Source organism: Oncorhynchus kisutch, linkage group LG30 (genome assembly GCF_002021735.2).
Source record: "Oncorhynchus kisutch isolate 150728-3 linkage group LG30, Okis_V2, whole genome shotgun sequence".
NCBI classification, from domain to species: Eukaryota; Metazoa; Chordata; class Actinopteri; order Salmoniformes; family Salmonidae; genus Oncorhynchus; species Oncorhynchus kisutch.
Genome location: NC_034203.2, coordinates 43,727,044 through 43,749,014, shown reverse-complemented (window position 1 = coordinate 43,749,014; position 21,971 = coordinate 43,727,044). Strand labels below are relative to the sequence as shown.

The 21,971-nt window shown below is 41.2% G+C and overlaps 1 protein-coding gene across 1 annotated transcript in view; it reads right to left on the bottom strand.

Moving 5' to 3' along the window:
• The window catches only part of LOC109881550 (collagen alpha-1(XI) chain-like), a 203,276-nt gene that overhangs the window by 163,734 nt on the left and 17,571 nt on the right, over positions 1 to 21,971 (bottom strand). Inside the window, 2 exon segments of the mRNA XM_031809883.1 lie at positions 8,182 to 8,344; positions 13,189 to 13,402. Of these exon segments, the coding sequence (XP_031665743.1) occupies positions 8,182 to 8,344; positions 13,189 to 13,402 (377 nt within the window).

Here is a 21,971-nt window from a genome sequence, read left to right as displayed (position 1 = left end):
CCTGACCCCAAACCCCCAAGCTTCACACTAATCCTAATCCTGACCCCAAACCCCCAAGCTTCACACCAATCCTAACCCCAACCCCCCAATCTTCACACTAATCCTAATCCTAACCCCAAAACCCGCAAACTTCACACTAATCCTAATCCTAACCCCAACCCCCCAATCTTCCCACTAATCCTAACCCCCCAAACTTCACACTAATCCTAATCCTAACCCCAGACCTGTACCTTTACCCTTATACCATGCTCGTACCCTGAACACGTCCGCGACAAAAGGCCCAGCTTCCTGATTCCTCCAAATTGCACAAGGACTAGAGAGAGAGAGAGAACTAGACAGAAAATAAAACAGACTAGACTAGACTTTAAATACCCTCCAGCTTTCATCAAACCCAGTCTTTGTGGTGGGAGTAAGGGAGCGGGGATAAAGTTTCTTTTTAAGTATTGGGGCAGAAAGATGCCATCTGCAGATGGAATATTAATGCTGCCTGCTTCTTCCCAGCAGTCAGTGGTCCGCGTACTAAATCACACTCTATTCCCTATATAGTGCACTGCTTTTGACCACAGCTCTATATATGCCCTGGTCTAAAGTAGTGCACTAGGGTGCCATTTGGGATGCAGTCCCAGTAGCTCACTAAACCCTACTTCAAATAACAATTTGGACAACTTAACTATCTACCCTCCTTTCCCCTTCCACATCCTCTTTATTGTGTGTGTGTGTTTGTGTGTGTGTGTGTGTGTGTGTGTGTGTAAGAGAACTCACATCCTCTCTCCCATCCCATCTGGGGTCTGTTAGACAGTCTGTTACCTCACAGTACTACTGGGGTCTGTTAGGAAGGAAGGAAGGTATGTCTAACAGAGTGAGGGAGGGAGGGAGGGATGGCGGAACAGGGGGAGCTAAGATTTACAGAAGGGGCAGAGAGACAGAGAAAGGAGGGTAGGAGTGAAAGGAGGAGAGAAGATTGGGAGAGGAAGTAATATTCAAAGAGAGATGTCAGGCTATGTGATGAATGGCCAGTCTATATGGGTCGTTCCACCAAATCAGTGCCCTTTGATATTTTAAGTAGAAATTGTGCAATATTACATTTTAAAAGCCTGTTATATTAATTTAAGTATATTAATTTAAGTATAATTTAATAGATCACATGTAGAAGTCAATACATGTAATTTGTAATATCAGTAAAGACATGTCCCTCTCTGATATCTGGGGCGGCAGGGTAGCCTAGTGGTTAGTGCGTTGGACTAGTAACCAGAATGTTGCAAGATCAAACCCCCGAGCTGACAAGGTACAAATATGTCGTTCTGCCCCTGAACAGGCAGTTAACCCACTGTTCATAGGCTGTCATTGAAAATAAGAATTTGTTCTTAACTGACTTGCCTGGTTAAATAAAGGTGATATTAAAAAATATCTAGGAAGATTGTAACCCACCTAAAACCTGCTATATAACCTGCCCATACAGCCTTTCGTGAACCAACTCCTAACGGAAAAACAATCGACAACCCATTCATGAATGATAAACTTTAGGCTACAGAACCAACCCATTCATGAATGATATACTATAGGCTACAGAACCAACCCAATTCATGAATGGTAAACTATAGGCTACAGATCCAACCCAAGTCAGAGAATAATAAACTATAGGCTACAGAACCAACACAATTCATGAATGATAAACTGTAGGCTACAGAACCAACCCAATTCATGAATGATAAACTATAGGCTACAGAACCAACCCAATTCATGAATGATAAACTATAGGCTACAGAACCAACCCAATTCATGAATGGTAAACTATAGACTACAGAACAAACCCAATTCATGAATGATAAACTATAGGCTACAGAACCAACCCAATTCATGAATGGTAAACTATAGACGACAGAACAAACCCAATTCATGAATGATAAACTATAGACTACAGAACCAACCCAATTCATGAATGATAAACTATAGACGAGAGAACCAACCCAATTCATGAATGATAAACTATAGACGAGAGAACCAACCCAATTCATGAATGATAAACTATAGACTACAGAACCAACCCAATTCATGAATGATAAACTATAGACTACAGAACCAACCCAATTCATGAATGATAAATTATAGGCTACAGAACCAACACAATTCATGAATGATAAATTATGGGCTACAGAACCAACCCAATTCATGAATGGTAAACTATAGACTACAGAACCAACCCAATTCATGAATGGTAAACTATAGACTACAGAACCAACCCAATTCATGAATGATAAACTATAGACTACAGAACCAACCCAATTCATGAATGCTAAACTATAGACTACAGAACCAACCCAATTCATGAATGATAAACTATAGACTACAGAACCAACCCAATTCATGAGGGATAGACAATACCAATACCGTATAATTAAATTATTTATTTATTTATTTACCTTTATTTAACCAGGTAGGCTTTTACCTAGGCCCCGCTTTTATTTAATTCTTTAAATATTTTAGTTCGCTATACCTGAACCTAAACGGAAGTATTTTTCCTTCATATCTTGTTCTCCATCTTCTTTTTAAAAAAGGAAGCACATTTATTTTTCCTGACTGATTAAAACTTGTTTTCTCCTGGCTCTCTTGTCCCTCTGAAGCAGACATACAGTACGGTGAGCAATATTGTTTGGAACATCGAATCGCAATTAAATCCCAGTATCGAATCGCAATACAAAGAGTATCGTGAGAATGGCAATACATATGGTATCGCCACCTAAGTATTATGATAATATTGTATCGTGAGGTCCCTGGCCGTTCCCATCCCTACCTACGATGAGTACCCCGCATAGCTTCATATTAGAAGACAGGACAATGACCGCATTGTTCACTGTGTTACAATTGTACCTTGACAGTAATGAATTGCAATAGAGACAAACATATTTGTCTCAATTCCACGATATTACTTACAATAACAAACGTGCTTTAACGGAAAAGGTTTGCTGGTCTCATTTCAACAGCTGCATTTGAGAGCACTTTGTCTACCTTGGGAAGGGCTGTGTTGCAAGAGTTTGGCAAAATGGCAAAACCTTCCCAATAACTGGATGGCAAAGACCTTTTCTGAGCCCGGATCGTGTCTTTGGACAAGATTTTCTTTTCTGGCTGTCTGTTAGTGAGCAGTTTGCCTACAAAATAGCCAGATCGCAATCAACAAACCCAAGGCTATTAAAGTTGAAGTGGAATAGTTTACAGGTGAAGAAATACAGCGTGCTTCTCGTCTCCATCTGAAATGGCACCCTAATCCCTTTATAGTGCGCTGATTTTAACCTGAGCCCTATAGGGAAGGGTGCCATTTGGGACCGCAGCCCTAGTCTCTTTTTGTTCAGGCCACCACTGCTATAGCTTGCACCTAAAGAGTTCTGAGTTCTGCCTTCCAACGTGCCAACGGGGTCCCACTTGGGACAAACAAAAGAAATTGCTCTTCTTCTTGTTTCTAAACAGAGAAAATGAGCCCAAATGTTTCTATAATTCCACTACGTTTAGCATAATTTACGTTCAAACAAAGAACACCCACATCAGTTCGAAACCTGGCCTCAAACCAGCATAAAAAAATACCTGTGGTGGTGAGAGTCTTAATGCTAATGAGCTAAATGCTAACCCTTCACTTGGAGTGTATGGTAAAATGCAAAAATAGCTTTCTAGCTGTCCATACATGCAGGCATTGTATCTGGGATTAGTGCTTGAGCCTAATTGAGAACCAATAACAGAAAAAGCTGAACATTGAGAATTATTAACTACATTTATTAGACAGTCATTAGGCTACATGTTCTGTCCTCTTTCAAGCCTGGATTAGCTTCAACTAGCGATAGCTAGCTTTCATTAAGATGTGGATGAAACCAACTGAGGAAAAAAGGGATCTTCTGACCTGGAGGCACACGTCTAAACAATCTGTTTCAGTCACCATGACAATCCTGATGTTCACATCAAAGGCTATACTGGGGCTATTGTCTCATCAGATAGCAACAGCATAGCATAGGATAGCATAGCATAGGATAGCATAGCATAGCATAGGATAGCATAGCATAGCATGCTGCTCATAGTTTCCATAGGCCCCACAGCTACCTGTCTGTGGTAAAGCTGGGTTAACAGCTAAGGAGTATTATCAGTGGTCTGTTATTAGGAGTTATGAAAACTATACAGGTCCCTTTGCGGATATTGTTACGTCATTTCTGACAACCTCGGCCAACAGCTCCGCCCCCCCCCCGCAGCTACTCGCCCAAGCCTCTCCAGGTTCTCCTTTACCCAAATCCAGATAGCAGATGTTCTGAAAAGAGCTGCAAAACCTGGACCCGTACAAATCAGCTGGGCTTGACAATCTGGACCCTCTATTTCTGAAACTATCCGCCGCCATTGTCGCAACCCCTATTACCAGCCTGTTCAACCTCTCTTTCATATCGTCTGAGATCCCCAAGGATTGGAAAGCTGCCGCAGTCATCCCCTTCTTCAAAGGCGGAGACACCCTGGACCCAAACTGTTACAGACCTATATCCATCCTGCCCTGCCTATCTAAGGTGTTCGAAAGCCAAGTCAACAAACAGATCACTGACCATCTCGAATCCCACCGTACCTTCTCCGCTGTGCAATCTGGTTTCCGAGCCGGTCACGGGTGCACCTCAGCCACGCTAAAGGTACTAAACGATATCATAACCGTCATCGATAAAAGACAGTACTGTGCAGCCGTCATCATCGACCTTGCCAAGGCTTTCGACTCTGTCAATCACCATATTCTTATCGGCAGACTCAGTAGCCTCGGTTTTTCTGATGACTGCCTTGCCTGGTTCACCAACTACTTTGCAGACAGAGTTCAGTGTGTCAAATCGGAGGGCATGCTGTCCGGTCCTCTGGCAGTCTCTATGGGGGTGCCACAGGGTTAAATTCTCGGGCCGACTCTTTTCTCTGTATATATCAATGAGGTTGCTCTTGCTGCGGGCGATTCCCTGATCCACCTCTACGCAGACGACACCATTCTGTATACTTCTGGCCCGTCCTTGGACACTGTGCTATCTAACCTCCAAACGAGCTTCAATGCCATACAGCACTCCTTCCGTGGCCTCCAACTGCTCTTAAACGCTAGTAAAACCAAATGCATGCTTTTCAACCGTTTGCTGCCTGCACCCGCACGCCCGACTAGCATCACCACCCTGGATGGTTCCGACCTAGAATATGTGGACATCTATAAGTACCTAGGTGTCTGGCTAGACTGTAAACTCTCCTTCCAGACTCATATCAAACATCTCCAATCTAAAATCAAATCTAGAGTCGGCTTTCTATTCCGCAACAAAGCCTCCTTCACTCACGCCGCCAAACTTACCCTAGTAAAACTGACTATCCTACCGATCCTCGACTTCGGCGATGTCATCTACAAAATAGCTTCCAATACTCTACTCAGCAAACTGGATGCAGTTTATCACAGTGCCATCCGTTTTGTTACTAAAGCACCTTATACCACCCACCACTGCGACCTGTATGCTCTAGTCGGCTGGCCCTCGCTACATATTCGTCGGCAGACCCACTGGCTCCAGGTCATCTACAAGTCCAAGCTTCGCCTTATCTCAGTTCACTGGTCACGATGGCAACACCCACCCGTAGCACACGCTCCAGCAGGTGTATCTGATCATCCCTAAAGCCCACACCTCATTTGGCCGCCTTTCGTTCCAGTTCTCTGCTGCCTGTGACTGGAACAAATTGCAAAAATCGCTGAAGTTGGAGACTTTTATCTCCCTCACCAATTTCAAACATCTGCTATCTGAGCAGCTAACCGATCGCTGCAGCTGTACATAGTCTATCGGTAAATAGCCTACCCAATTTTACCTACCTCATCCCCATACTGTTTTTATTTATTTACTTTTCTGCTCTTTTGCACACCAATATCTCTACCTGTACATGACCATCTGATCATGTATCACTCCAGTGTTAATCTGCAAAATTGTAATTATTCGCCTACCTCCTCATGCCTTTTGCACACAAAGTATATAGACTCCCCTTTTATTTCTACTGTGTTATTGACTTGTTAATTGTTTACTCCATGTGTAACTCTGTGTTGTCTGTTCACACTGCTATGCTTTATCTTGGCCAGGTCGCAGTTGCAAATGAGAACTTGTTCTCATCTAGCCTACCTGGTTAAATAAAGGTGTTCTCAACTAGCCTACCTGGTTAAATAAAGGTGTTCTCAACTAGCCTACCTGGTTAAATAAAGGTGTTCTCAACTAGCCTACCTGGTTAAATAAAGGTGAAATAAATAAATAAATACAAAAATAAAAAGATGGGATCCAGAGTGGAGCAGTGGTGTAAGGCACTGCATCTCAGTGCAAGAGGGGTCACTACGGTCCCTGGTTCGAATTCAGGCTGTATCACAGCAGTGTATGGCACTGCATCTCAGTGCAAGAGGCATCACTACAGTCTCTGGTTCAAATTCAGGCTGTATAACAGCCATCTAAGGCACTGCATCTCAGTGTAAGAGGGGTCACTACGGTCCCTGGTTCGGATCCAGGCTGTATCACATCCGGCTGTGATTAGGAGTCCCATAGGGCGGTGCACAATTGGCCTATTGTTGTCTGGGTATTTGGCCCGGGTAGGCTGTCATTGTAAATAAGAATGTGTTCTTAACGGACTTGCCTAGTAAAACAAAAGGTACATTTAAACATATCAAATAAATATCAAGGCATTGTTCAAATGGAAGATTGATATTTCTTGAAGCTGGGTTTACTGCTAAGGTACATTGTCAGATGCTCAGTGTGATGTAATACGAGCTGTATTTGGCCAATTTACTCTTTAATTTATGTTAGGAACGGATGGCATAAAATACTTCCTGGATGCCTCAGAGATACATTGCCGTCGACCAATTAAATTCAGAATTCCTATTTCTTGACTTTCTGACGTGTTGCACCGCATGAATTGCCCCACCCCCCCACCCCATAATCCTGGTCCTCCGATGACTCAAAACGAGGAAACAGAAACTCACGGACAGCTCACGGACACAAACAACCATATCAACAAATAAGGATAGAAATATAAGTTATAGAAGCTATCCTTAAGCTCCCTCATATAACGGTCCTATTTAATTAAGACTCCCATGCTGACTGTTTGTCAGATTTCTTCTCCTCTTTAAGGGGGAAAAAGAAGTCACACACATTACTGCCATTTTGAAGTCACACACATTACCGCCATTTTGAAGTCACACACATTACTGCCATTTTGAAGTCACACACATTACCGCCATTTTGAAGTCACACACATTACCGCCATTTTGAAGTCACACACATTACTGCCATTTTGAAGTCACACACATTACTGCCATTTTGAAGTCACACACATTACTGCCATTTTGAAGTCACACACATTACTGCCATTTTGAAGTCACACACACAACTGCCATTTTCCCTTTAACACAGTCCAGGGCTCTACCAAGGCGCAGAAAGCCAAGTACTCCTGTTATATGGTCTATAAAACTGTTCACCATGTATGAAAGAATCGTATGAAAAGGGCAAATGAAGAAACTGGTTTCTGAAGACACAATTAACTTTACGACCACTAACATTACTCACTGCCAATAGGCTCCAATGCATGCTGGTATCACTGAGACCTGTTATAAAACATCATCTGTCCAAATGGTTGAGAAAAACTTCAGCAGCACTGGATTCTGTGGTTGTCACCACAGACAACACCACATCTGTACGTGAGCATGAAGCTAATGTGGAGTCTAGGGTAGGATGTCTTCGTAAATAAGAATATGTTCTTAACTGACTTGTCTTTAAAATAAAGGTAGAAATATATATATATATATATATTTAAAAAAACATGAAATCTCTTGTCAAGATCAAGAGAAACAGATAATCAATCCTTTATGTACAAAGGTGATCCAATCTATTTTACATAGGTGATATAATCCATTTTACAAGAGAGACCTGTCCCAAGAAGGCATCAATCCAACATGTATTGCATACCATAGGTACATACATAATATCCCCAGAACAGCAATTGCCAATGTCCTCTTTACCTCAAAGACCTGTCCCACGAAGGAATACATTCAAGAATCATTGTAAAACATACCAAATATAAAACCACAGCGCGTTTAGACGTTATGCTGCAAAATGGCAGCCGTGCAATCCACCGAATACAGCGTCATATGCAATGGACGCAAGCAATGGTCATCGTCCTTACCTCAAAGACCTCTTCGTCCAGAATCCTGGTTCCGAACACGGTGATGCCGTCAGTGTTGATGGCTGCCCCGTCGCTCCTCTTCAGTGGCCTGCTCAGCTTCTTCTTACAATCCACAATGATGGTCACACTCTTCTTCTCCACACTGATGGCCACGCGATGCCATCTACACACGGACAGAGGAGAACATGAAACGTATGAAGTGTATTTGTTGCTTGTTGAACACTACAACCTGAGCACAGGTTGAGATTATCTACCGTCTGGTGTAGTCAGAGATTATCTACAGTCTGGTGTAGTCAGAGATGATCTACAGTCTGGTGTAGTCAGAGATTATCTACAGTCTGGAGTAGTCAGAGATGATCTACAGTCTGGTGTAGTCAGAGATTATCTACAGTCTGGTGTAGTCAGAGATTATCTACAGTCTGGTGTAGTCAGAGATTATCTACAGTCTGGAGTAGTCAGAGATTATCTACAGTCTGGTGTAGTCAGAGATTATCTACAGTCTGGAGTAGTCAAAGATTATCTACAGTCTGGTGTAGTCAGAGATTATCTACAGTCTGGTGTAGTCAGAGATTATCTACAGTCTGGAGTAGTCAGAGATGATCTACAGTAGTCAGAGATTATCTACAGTCTGGAGTAGTCAGAGATTATCTACAGTAGTCAGAGATTATCTACAGTCTGGAGTAGTCAGAGGTTATCTACAGTCTGGAGTAGTCAGAGATAATCTACAGTCTGGAGTAGTCAGAGATTATCTACAGTCTGGAGTAGTCAGAGATAATCTACAGTCTGGTGGATTCAGAGATTTTCTACAGTCTGGAGTAGTCAACGATTATCTGACAGTCTGGTATAGTCAGAGATAATCTACAGTCTATGGTAGTCAGAGTTTATCTACAGTCTGGTGTAGTCAGAGATTATCTACAGTAGTCAGAGAATATCTACAGTCTGGAGTAGTCAGAGGTTATCTACAGTCTGGAGTAGTCAGAGATTATCTACAGTCTGGAGTAGTCAGAGATAATCTACAGTCTGGTGTAGTCAGAGATAATCTACAGTCTGGAGTAGTCAGAGATTATCTACAGTAGTCAGAGATTATCTACAGTCTGGAGTAGTCAGAGATAATCTACAGTCTGGAGTAGTCAGAGATAATCTACAGTCTGGAGTAGTCAGAGATTTTCTACAGTCTGGAGTAGTCAAAGATTATCTGACAGTCTGGTATAGTCAGAGATAATCTACAGTCTATAGTAGTCAGAGATTATCTACAGTCTGGTGTAGTCAGAGATTATCTACAGTCTGGTGTAGTCAGAGATTATCTACAGTCTGGTGTAGTCAGAGATTTTCTACAGTCTGGAGTAGTCAAAGATTATCTGACAGTCTGGTATAGTCAGAGATAATCTACAGTCTATAGTAGTCAGAGATTATCTACAGTCTGGTGTAGTCAGAGATTATCTACAGTCTGGAGTAGTCAGAGATTATCTACAGTCTGGTGTAGTCAGAGATTATCTACAGTCTGGAGTAGTCAGAGATTATCTACAGTCTGGAGTAGTCAGAGATTATCTACAGTCTGGAGTAGTCAGAGATTATCTACAGTCTGGAGTAGTCAGAGATAATCTACAGTCTGGTGTAGTCAGAGGTAATCTACAGTCTGGTGTAGTCAGAGATAATCTATAGTCTGGAGTAGTCAGAGATCATCTACAGACTGGAGTAGTCAGAGATCATCTACAGTCTGGAGTAGTCAGAGGTCATCTACAGTCTGGAGTAGTCAGAGATAATCTACAGTCTGGAGTAGTCAGAGATAATCTACAGTCTGGAGTAGTCAGAGATAATCTACAGTCTGGAGTAGTCAGAGATAATCTACAGTCTGGAGTAGTCAGAGATTATCTACAGTCTGGAGCAGTCAGAGATAATCTACAGTCTGGAGTAGTCAGAGATTATCTACAGTCTGGAGTAGTCAGAGATAATCTACAGTCTGGTGTAGTCAGAGAAGATCTAAAGTCTGGAGTAGTCAGAGATTATCTACAGTCTGGAGTAGTCAGAGATAATCTACAGTCTGGTGTAGTCAGATATTATCTATAGTCTGGAGTAGTCAGAGATAATCTACAGACTGGAGTAGTCAGAGATCATCTACAGTCTGGAGTAGTCAGAGGTCATCTACAGTCTGGAGTAGTCAGAGATAATCTACAGTCTGGAGTAGTCAGAGATTATCTACAGTCTGGAGTAGTCAGAGATAATCTACAGTCTGGAGTAGTCAGAGATTATCTACAGTCTGGAGTAGTCAGAGATTATCTACAATCTGGAGTAGTCAGAGATTATCTACAGTCTGGAGTAGTCAGAGATAATCTACAGTCTGGTGTAGTCAGAGAAGATCTAAAGTCTGGAGTAGTCAGAGATTATCTACAGTCTGGAGTAGTCAGAGATTATCTACAGTCTGGTGTAGTCAGATATTATCTATAGTCTGGAGTAGTCAGAGATAATCTACAGCCTGGTATAGTCAGAGATAATCTACAGTCTGGTGTAGTCAGAGATAATCTACAGTCTGGTGAAGTCAGAGATAATCTGACAGTCTAGAGTAGTCAGAGATAATCTACAGTTTGGTGTAGTCAGAGATTTTCTACAGTCTGGAGTAGTCAAAGATTATCTGACAGTCTGGTATAGTCAGAGATAATCTACAGTCTATAGTAGTCAGAGATTATCTACAGTCTGGAGTAGTCAGAGATTATCTACAGTCTGGAGTAGTCAGAGATAATCTACAGTCTGGTGTAGTCAGAGAAGATCTAAAGTCTGGAGTAGTCAGAGATTATCTACAGTCTGGAGTAGTCAGAGATAATCTACAGTCTGGTGTAGTCAGAGATAATCTATAGTCTGGAGTAGTCAGAGATAATCTACAGACTGGAGTAGTCAGAGATCATCTACAGTCTGGAGTAGTCAGAGGTCATCTACAGTCTGGAGTAGTCAGAGATAATCTACAGTCTGGAGTAGTCAGAGATTATCTACAGTCTGGAGTAGTCAGAGATAATCTACAGTCTGGAGTAGTCAGAGATTATCTACAGTCTGGAGTAGTCAGAGATTATCTACAATCTGGAGTAGTCAGAGATTATCTACAGTCTGGAGTAGTCAGAGATAATCTACAGTCTGGAGTAGTCAGAGATAATCTACAGTCTGGTGTAGTCAGAGAAGATCTAAAGTCTGGAGTAGTCAGAGATTATCTACAGTCTGGAGTAGTCAGAGATTATCTACAGTCTGGTGTAGTCAGATATTATCTATAGTCTGGAGTAGTCAGAGATAATCTACAGCCTGGTATAGTCAGAGATAATCTACAGTCTGGTGTAGTCAGAGATAATCTACAGTCTGGTGAAGTCAGAGATAATCTGACAGTCTAGAGTAGTCAGAGATAATCTACAGTTTGGTGTAGTCAGAGATTTTCTACAGTCTGGAGTAGTCAAAGATTATCTGACAGTCTGGTATAGTCAGAGATAATCTACAGTCTATAGTAGTCAGAGATTATCTACAGTCTGGTGTAGTCAGAGATTATCTACAGTCTGGATTAGTCAGAGATTATCTACAGTCTGGAGTAGTCAGAGATTATCTACAGTCTGGTGTAGTCAGAGATGATCTACAGTCTGGAGTAGTCAGATATTATCTACAGTCTGGAGTAGTCAGAGATTATCTACAGTCTGGAGTAGTCAGAGATAATCTACAGTCTGGTGTAGTCAGAGATAATCTACAGTCTGGAGTAGTCAGAGATAATCTACAGTCTGGTGTAGTCAGAGAAGATCTAAAGTCTGGAGTAGTCAGAGATAATCTACAGTCTGGTGTAGTCAGAGATAATCTACAGTCTGGTGTAGTCAGAGATAATCTACAGTCTGGTGAAGTCAGAGATAATCTGACAGTCTAGAGTAGTCAGAGATAATCTACAGCCTGGTATAGTCAGAGATAATCTACAGTCTGGAGTAGTCAGAGATAATCTACAGTCTGGTGTAGTCAGAGATAATCTACAGTCTGGAGTAGTCAGAGATAATCTACAGTCTGGAGTAGTCAGAGATAATCTATAGTCTGGAGTAGTCAGAGATAATCTATAGTCTGGTGTAGTAAGAGATGTCAGAGAGATGCCAAGAAAGGTGAAAACTAGGTTGGTCTTGATGAAGATAATTTGTTCTTCTCAGAAAGAGTACTAGCTAGATAAAGACTAAAATGATCAAACTCACTCTACTTTACTTTAAGTTCTGGAAGACAGATACATACCAATGCTACGTTTCATTTTGCTGTAGACAATTGCTCCAGACACATTTTCCCTTAACGTTTCATATTAGGAAAGACCTCACTGTCAGAATATTCATTTTAAAGTTAAGTAATTCATGAAGCTCTGTTATTTTGATGGTTTATTGCAGTGCAGACAGCTGTAAATAATTTGGCAAAAACAGACTGTCACCAAAATGCTGCCAAATAAATAATTGGGCAACTCAAAAGACAGTTATATTCCTTATGTTATCAATCACTAAACAATGAAGTATATAAATCGAATAATTGTTCGTTTTCAGTGCTTTGCTTGGGTCTGCTGAGAAGCCTTAAATACAGAGACTCAGATCTGGTCGGCCATCTTGTTAAACATGACATGTGTGGAGTGTATCAACAGTAAGAACACGGTAAGTCCACAGACCCTCTCATAGACCCCCAGAACACATGAGTCAGTCATGGTCACATGATAAGTTAGGCCCCGCCTGCGAACTTCAAAACTAGTTGCTGCCTTCGACCCAAGAGAGAATGTCCTCTTTGTCTAAGACAAAGAGGGAGACGCGGGTTCATATCCCGTGGGTTACAAATGTACAGTACTCCTTGTATAACATCACGGCTTAGTGAAAGGTCAAACTTCAGTTATTTGCCACAGGAAAGAGTAACCCTTAAGCTAACCAAACAGCGCCTAACCTTCCCTGAACCCAAACCTTGTCCGTAACAGAAAAGGCCTTGCTTTGTGATAGAGTAGTGATGAGATTCTCAGGTGTCTCAGACTTCACTTACTTGCCGTCAGCGAGGTTGATGGATCTGAACAGTGGGTAATCCTCTGGGGAAGGTTTCCCATGTTGGTCTTCGTACAGGAAGACAGGGGAGCGTCCCACCTCCACACCCAGCTGCTGGACCCCCTGCTCATTATACACAGACAGCAGGAAGGACTGTCTGCCTGCCTTGGGCTTGATGGTGAACATCACTGAGAAGTCCTCTGGGAACGCTCCTCCTGGTGAGAGGGGAAAAAAAAGAACAAATCAAAATAAATAATCATATTTGATTGGTTCTGTTTATTTGGATACCCAATTAGCTGTTACATTGTCCAACTCCTCGATAATCATCAATGTGTCGGGGTCAGAAGAGAAGATAGTAGAAGAGTTAGATTAGAGGTGGGCGCAGTAATATGACATCATCGTACATGCTGAGAGACTTCCTGAGAATTCCTCTGTGAACACCCTACCGGAATAGGTAGGACAGGTTAGCTACAGTAGCTTTGCAATATGACGTCATGATAGACAGAAGATATAAGAGATTTTAGAGGTGGGCGCGGTAATATGACATCATCAAACACAGGATCGTTAAAAGAGGTTAAATGTGGACGTGGTAAAATGACATCATTATACACAGAAGTGTCATGCCGTGTTCAAAGCAACGGGGAACTCTGAATAACACGAGTTAAAATCATGACGTCAGGGATATTCAAGTCGTAAAGTCAGACCTATAGAAATCGGCCCGAGTTCCCGAGTTGAAATTTCCGAGTAGGATGACCGTTTAAATAGATTTTTCCCAGGCAGAGTACTTTTTTTCCCCAGAGTTCTCAGTTGTTTTGAACTCGCCATCAGAGACGATATAGGTGGACGCAGTAATATGACATAATTTAGCTCAGAAGAGTTAGAATGGTTCGAGGTGGATGCGGTAATATGACATCATCATATATTCTGGGAGACTTCCTGATAATATACAGTACATCAACAATAACAGAAGTCAAGGCTTGTCCTTTTTTAACACCCATCCTTGAGATATACCCACAATTAAATGATCATGTCCATCTCATGGACTGCTAGCTCTTTCATCCATGCATTTGTCTACGTACTTGACAGGGGTTATTTTACCCCAGCTACATCCTTTAGTCTACCAGACAAAGTGGAAGGGTAAGGCTGTTAAAATGACAGATTGTGCCTTTAATTGTATCCCACATATTAGATAAAAATAACTTAACCCCCAGTTTAAATGTGACCTTTGTTGCCGGGTACTTTAAGAATTTATAACAACAGTTGGCTAATCTTGAAAGAGTCAGAAGTGATCTAATCGCACATACATTTGACAAGAAGTGTGAAAGATAACATTCCTAACAAATGTAGTTCTTTTAACCATCCAATATTTATTTTAGAATTTATGTGACCTTTATTTAACCTTTATTTAACTAGGCAAGTCAGATAAGAACAAATTATTATTTACGGTGACGACCTAACAACGGTGACGACCTAACAACGGTGACGACCTAACAACGGTGACGACCTAACAACGGTGACGACCTAACAACGGTGACGACCTAACAGGCAGAAAGGCCTCCTGCGGGGACGGGGGCTGGGGTTAAAAATTACAAATAAAGAACACTACACACATCACGACAAGAGAGACAACACTACATAAAGAGAAACCTAAGACAACAACATAACATGGCAGCAACAAATGACAGCACAGCATGGTAGCAACACAATGGTAACAACAACATGGTAGCATGAAAACATGGTAGCAGCACAAAACATGGTATAAACATTATTAGGCACAGACAACCGCACAAAGAGCAAGAAAGTAGAGACAACAATACATCACACAAAGCAGCCACAACTGTCAGTAAGAGTGTCCACGATTGAGTCTTTGAATGAAGAGATGGAGATAAAACTGTCCAGTTTGAGTGTTTGTTGCAGCTCGTTCCAGTCGCTAGCTGCAGCGAACTGAAAAGAGGAGCGACCCAGGGATGTGTGTGCTCTGGGGACCTTTAACATAATGTGACTGGCAGAACAGGTGTTGCATGTGGAGGATGAGGGCTGCAGCAGGTATCTCAGACAGGGGGGGGGGGTCCTACTTCCTACCTACAGCCCTTTTAATAGAGTTTAAAGACGAAAAAATAATAATTGGCTACCGGTGATGTCATAATAGCTGAAATGTTCTCCTCAGACAGAGCGCTCTATGGCAGAATGCTACCATTACCAATCCCATGGGATACTCCACTCCACCCATTCCATTCAATCCTATTTGACAGAAATTTCCAGTCTTTAATACCAGTAAGGCTTCAAAGGCAAATATTTTCGGCAAATAATCACAGAAAATCTCATTGTTAATGTAATCTCCGGCTATTTTCTGCCTTGATTTTTTCCCCCTTTGCTGTCTGGCCAATTTGACAAAGAACCAACACTCACTCACTGGTAAAATGACTTTAACAAGCATCTGTTCCTAGTGAAGTTGTATATTGTACCGTATCCTTCCATTACGGGGCAACTAGCATCTTAAACTGTCGATATTTTTCAACCAGAAAGAGGGCACACGAGCAGGGCCTAAAATTAACACCCTTTTAGATTTTGGCACTAGTGGTATTCACTCGCATTTGTGAATAAAAATTGTCAATTAAATCGCTAAATAAACGCTGCAGTAGTTGTTTTCAACATATTTCTGCCGTTTTGTTTTATAGCTGGCAAAGGCATCGAACCATGTCAAAGAATCCTGTATAATAAATACAGTTGAAGTCGGAAGTTTACATACACCTTAGCCAATTACATTTAAACTCAGTTTTTCACAATTCTGGACATTTAATCCTAGTAAAAAAGCCCTGTCTTAGGTCAGTTCTGATTATCACTTTATTCTAAGAATTTGAAATGTCAGAATAATAGTGCAGAGAATGATTTATTTCAGATTGTATTTCATTCATCACATTTCCAGTGGGTCAGAAGTTTACATACACTCAATAGGTATTTGGTAGCATTGCCTTTAAATTGTTTAACTTGGGTCAAACGTTTCAGGTAGCCTTTCACAACTTTCCCAAAATAAGTTCAGTGATTTTTGGCCCATTCCTCCTGACAGAGCTGGTGTAACTGAGTCAGGTTTGTAGGCCTCCTAGCTCGCACACACCTTTTCAGTTCTGCCCACACATTTTCTATAGGATTGAGGCCAGGGCTTTGTGATGGCCACTCCAATACCTTGACTTTGTTGTCCTTAAGCCATTTTGCCACAAATTTGGAAGTTTGCTTGGGGACATTGTCCATTTGAAAGACCCATTTGCGACCAAGCTTTAACTTCCTGACTAATGTCTTGAGATGCTGCTTCAATATGTCGACATAATTTTCCTCCCTCATGATGCCATCTATTTTGTGAAGTGCACCAGTCCCTCCTGCAGCAATGAACCCCCACAACATGATGCTGCCACCCCCGTGCTTCACGGTTGGGATGGTGTTCTTCGGCCTCCCCCTATTTCCTCCAAGCATAATGATGGTCATTATGGCCAAACAGTTCTATTTTTGTTTCATCAGACCAGAGGACATTTCTCCAAAAAGTATGATCTTTGTCCCCATGTGCAGTTGCAAACCGTAGTCTGGCTTTTATATGGTGGTTTTGGAGCAGTGGCTTCTTCCTTGTTAAGCGGCCTTTCAGGTTATGTTGATATAGGATTCGTTTTACTGTGGATACAGATACTTTTGTACCTGTTTCCTCCAGCATCTTCACAAGGTCCTTTGCTGTTGTTCTGGGTTTGATTTGCACTTTTCGCACCACAGTACGTTCATCTCTAGGAGTGGTATGACGGCTTCATAGTCCCATGGTGTTTATACTTGCATACTATTGTTTATACAGATGAATGTGGTACCTTCTCAGGCATTTGGAAATTGCTCCCATGGATGAACCAGACTTGTGGAGGTCTACAATTTTTTTCCTGAGGCCTTGGCTGATTTCTTTTGATTTTCCCATGATGTCAAGCAAAGAGGCACTGAGTTTGAAGGTAGGCCTTGAAATACATCCATAGATAAATCTCCAATTGACTCAAAGGATGTAAATTAGCCTATCAGATGCTTCTAAAGCCATGACATATTTTTCTGGAATTTTCCAAGCTGTTGAAAGGCCCAGTCTACTTAGTGTATGTAAACTTCTGACCCACTGGAATTGTGATACAGTGAATTATAAGTGAAATAATCTGCCTGTAAACAATTATTGGATAAATTACTTGTGCCATGCACAAAGTAGATGTCATAACGGACTTAGTTTGTTAACAAGAAATTTGTGGAGTGGTTGAAAAAACGAGTTTTAATGACTCCAACCTAAGTGTATGTAAACTTTCGACTTCAACCTGTATATATAGTACCAGTCAAAAGATTGGACTCATTCATTCAAGGGTTTTTCTATATTTCTATTTCTATATTTAAACATCCTAATAGTAATAGTGAAGACATCAAAATGATGAAATAACACATACTGTATGGAATCATGTAGTAACCAAAAGTATTAAACAAATCCAAATATTTTATATTTGAGATTCTTCAAAGTAGACACTGTTTTCCTTGATAACAGCTTTGCACACTCTTGGCATTCTCTCAACCAGCTTCATGTGTTAGTCACCTGGAATGCATTTCAATTAACAGGTGTGCATTGTTAAACGGGCGGCAGGGTAGCCTAGTGGTTAGAGCGTAACCGGAAGGTTGCAAGTTCAAACCCCCGAGCCGACAAGGTACAAATCTGTCGTTCTGCCCCTGAACAGGCAGGGTTCCTAGGGTTCCTGTTCCTAGGCTGTTATTGAAAATAAGAATTTGTTCTTAACTGACTTGCCTGGTAAAATAAATAAATAATACAAAAATGTTAATTTATGGCATTTCTTTCCCTCTTAATGTGTTTGAGCCAATCAGTTGTGTTTTATATTTTACCTTTAATTAACTAGGCAAGTCAGTTAAGAACAAATTCTTATTTTCAATGATGGCCTAGGAACAGTGGGTTAACTGCCTGTTCAGGGGCAGAACAACAGATTTGTAACTTGTCAGCTCGGAGGTTTGAACTTGCAACCTTCCGGTTACTAGTCCAACGCTCTAACCACTAGGCTACCCTGCCGCCCCAGGTGTCATTACTTTAAGACACGAAGGTCAGTCAATCCTAAACATTTCAAGTTTCTTCAAGTGCAGTCGCAAAAACCATCAAGCACTATGATGAAACTGGTTCTCATGAGGACCACCACAGGAAAGGAAGACCCAGAATTCCCTCTGCTGCAGAGGATAAGTTCATTAGAGTTACCAGCCTCTGAAATTGCAGCCCAAATAAATGCTTCACAGAGTTCAAGTAACAGACACATCTCAACATCAACTGTTCAGAGGATACTGTGTGAATCAGGTCAGTTTCTTCAAGTGCAGTCGCAAAAACCATCAAGCACTATGATGAAACTGGTTCTCATGAGGACCACCACAGGAAACATAGAGAAACATAGAGACAGAGGGAAACATATAGAGATACATAGAGATCTATGATATCTTCATGGTCGACTTGCTGCAAAGAAACCACTATTAAAAAACACCAATAAGAAGAGGAGACTTGAAGAAATTGAAATTTGACCTGTGGAAATCTGTCATTTCAAATTTCAGATTTTTGGTTTTGATTGTATGGGGGTGCTTTGCTGGTGACACTGGTATTGGCCCTATACTTTGGTATTTGCAGTACTCTTTTCCTACATTAAATATCTCAATTACACCAAAGGGCATTTCACCTTTTACACATGCATGTAAACTGTGTGATGAATAAAATGTGATTTGATTTTGAAGGGATGTCACTGATAAATATCACTGAATATATCTGTCATCAACAGGTTAGAAGTACTATTGCAACTAACGACCACGCTCCTATAATCCTGTTTAGTACTGTGTATGAACTTGTACACAGTCAGCAGTTTAGGATAGTACCACTATGGAAACACCATGAAAGAGCTTTCTGTCTCTCCAAATGGATTCTGTCCTAAAACAATAAATTGTTTATCACATCAAGGCCCCCACCAGTGCTGGTCACCATACCTCTGCTTCGTCTCCCTCCTAGTCTGGCAGTCCTAAATGGTACCCTATTCCCTATGTATTGTAGTGCACTACTTTTGACGCCAGGGCCCATAGGGAATAGGGTGCCATTTGGGACACTCACCATGACTCAGTGTGCTGTGTGATTTCAGTGAGAAAGGAGACGAAGAAGAAGAAATCCCGTCCCGTTAACTTCCTGCCAAATGCGTAGCGCTAGTCTGGGGTCCCAAAGCACTAGTGGGGAAAAAAACATCGCTTTACGAGACAAACTCGATATAGCAAAATGTCACACTGCATAAATCCTGTTCTGTGTGTGAGAAATAAGAGGTCTAGAGTGAGTGGTGAATACGTGTTCATGGTGTGTGTGTGTGTGTGTGCGTGTGTGTGTGTGTGCGTGTGTGTGTGTGCGTGTGTGTGTGTGTGTGTGTGTGGGTGTGTTTGTGCGTGTGTGCGTGTTCATGCGTGTGCGTGTGTGCGTGTTCGTGCGTGTGCGTGTGTGCGTGTGCGCGTGCGTGCGTGCGTGTGTGCGTGCGTGCGTGTGTGCGTGCATGTGTGTGCGTGTGTGCGTGTGTGTGAGTGTGTGTGTGCGTGTGTGTGTGTGTGTGAGTGTGTGTGTGTGTGTGAGTGTGTGTGTGTGTGTGTGTGTGTGTGAGTGCGTGTGCGTGTGTGCGTGTGTGTGAGTGTGTGTGTGCGTGTGTGTGTGTGTGTGAGTGTGTGTGCGTGTGTGCGTGTTCGGGCGTGCGTGCGTGTGTGTGAGTGTGTGTGTGTGTGTGAGTGTGTGTGTGTGTGTGTGAGTGTGTGTGTGTGTGAGTGTGTGTGAGTGTGTGTGTGTGTGTGTGTGTGTGTGTGTGTGTGTGTGTGTGTGTGTGTGTGTGAGTGTGTGTGTGTGTGTGAGTGTGTGAGACTACAACTTTAGATAGCTGACCACTACACAAACTTACCAATCTAAAAAACTGTTAGCTGACATTGACCGATAAAACAAGAGAAAAACTGTTAGCTGACATTGACCGATAAAACAAGAGAAAAACTGTTAGCTGACATTGACCGATAAAACAAGAGAAAAACTGTTAGCTGACATTGACCGATAAAACAAGAGAAAAACTGTTAGCTGACATTGACCGATAAAACAAGAGAAAAACTGTTAGCTGACATTGACCGATAAAACAAGAGAAAAACTGTTAGCTGACATTGACCGATAAAACAAGAGAAAAACTGTTAGCTGACATTGACCGATAAAACAAGAGAAAAACTGTTAGCTGACATTGACCGATAAAACAAGAGAAAAACTGTTAGCTGACATTGACCGATAAAACAAGAGAAAAACTGTTAGCTGACATTGACCGATAAAACAAGAGAAAAACTGTTAGCTGACATTGACCGATAAAACAAGAGAAAAACTGTTAGCTGACATTGACCGATAAAACAAGAGAAAAACTGTTAGCTGACATTGACCGATAAAACAAGAGAAAAACTGTTAGCTGACATTGACCGATAAAACAAGAGAAAAACTGTTAGCTGACATTGACCGATAAAACAAGAGAAAAACTGTTAGCTGACATTGACCGATAAAACAAGAGAAAAACTGTTAGCTGACATTGACCGATAAAACAAGAGAAAAACTGTTAGCTGACATTGACCGATAAAACAAGAGAAAAACTGTTAGCTGACATTGACCGATAAAACAAGAGAAAAACTGTTAGCTGACATTGACCGATAAAACAAGAGAAAAACTGTTAGCTGACATTGACCGATAAAACAAGAGAAAAACTGTTAGCTGACATTGACCGATAAAACAAGAGAAAAACTGTTAGCTGACATTGACCGATAAAACAAGAGAAAAACTGTTAGCTGACATTGACCGATAAAACAAGAGAAAAACTGTTAGCTGACATTGACCGATAAAACAAGAGAAAAACTGTTAGCTGACATTGACCGATAAAACAAGAGAAAAACTGTTAGCTGACATTGACCGATAAAACAAGAGAAAAACTGTTAGCTGACATTGACCGATAAAACAAGAGAAAAACTGTTAGCTGACATTGACCGATAAAACAAGAGAAAAACTGTTAGCTGACATTGACCGATAAAACAAGAGAAAAACTGTTAGCTGACATTGACCGATAAAACAAGAGAAAAACTGTTAGCTGACATTGACCGATAAAACAAGAGAAAAACTGTTAGCTGACATTGACCGATAAAACAAGAGAAAAACTGTTAGCTGACATTGACCGATAAAACAAGAGAAAAACTGTTAGCTGACATTGACCGATAAAACAAGAGAAAAACTGTTAGCTGACATTGACCGATAAAACAAGAGAAAAACTGTTAGCTGACATTGACCGATAAAACAAGAGAAAAACTGTTAGCTGACATTGACCGATAAAACAAGAGAAAAACTGTTAGCTGACATTGACCGATAAAACAAGAGAAAAACTGTTAGCTGACATTGACCGATAAAACAAGAGAAAAACTGTTAGCTGACATTGACCGATAAAACAAGAGAAAAACTGTTAGCTGACATTGACCGATAAAACAAGAGAAAAACTGTTAGCTGACATTGACCGATAAAACAAGAGAAAAACTGTTAGCTGACATTGACCGATAAAACAAGAGAAAAACTGTTAGCTGACATTGACCGATAAAACAAGAGAAAAACTGTTAGCTGACATTGACCGATAAAACAAGAGAAAAACTGTTAGCTGACATTGACCGATAAAACAAGAGAAAAACTGTTAGCTGACATTGACCGATAAAACAAGAGAAAAA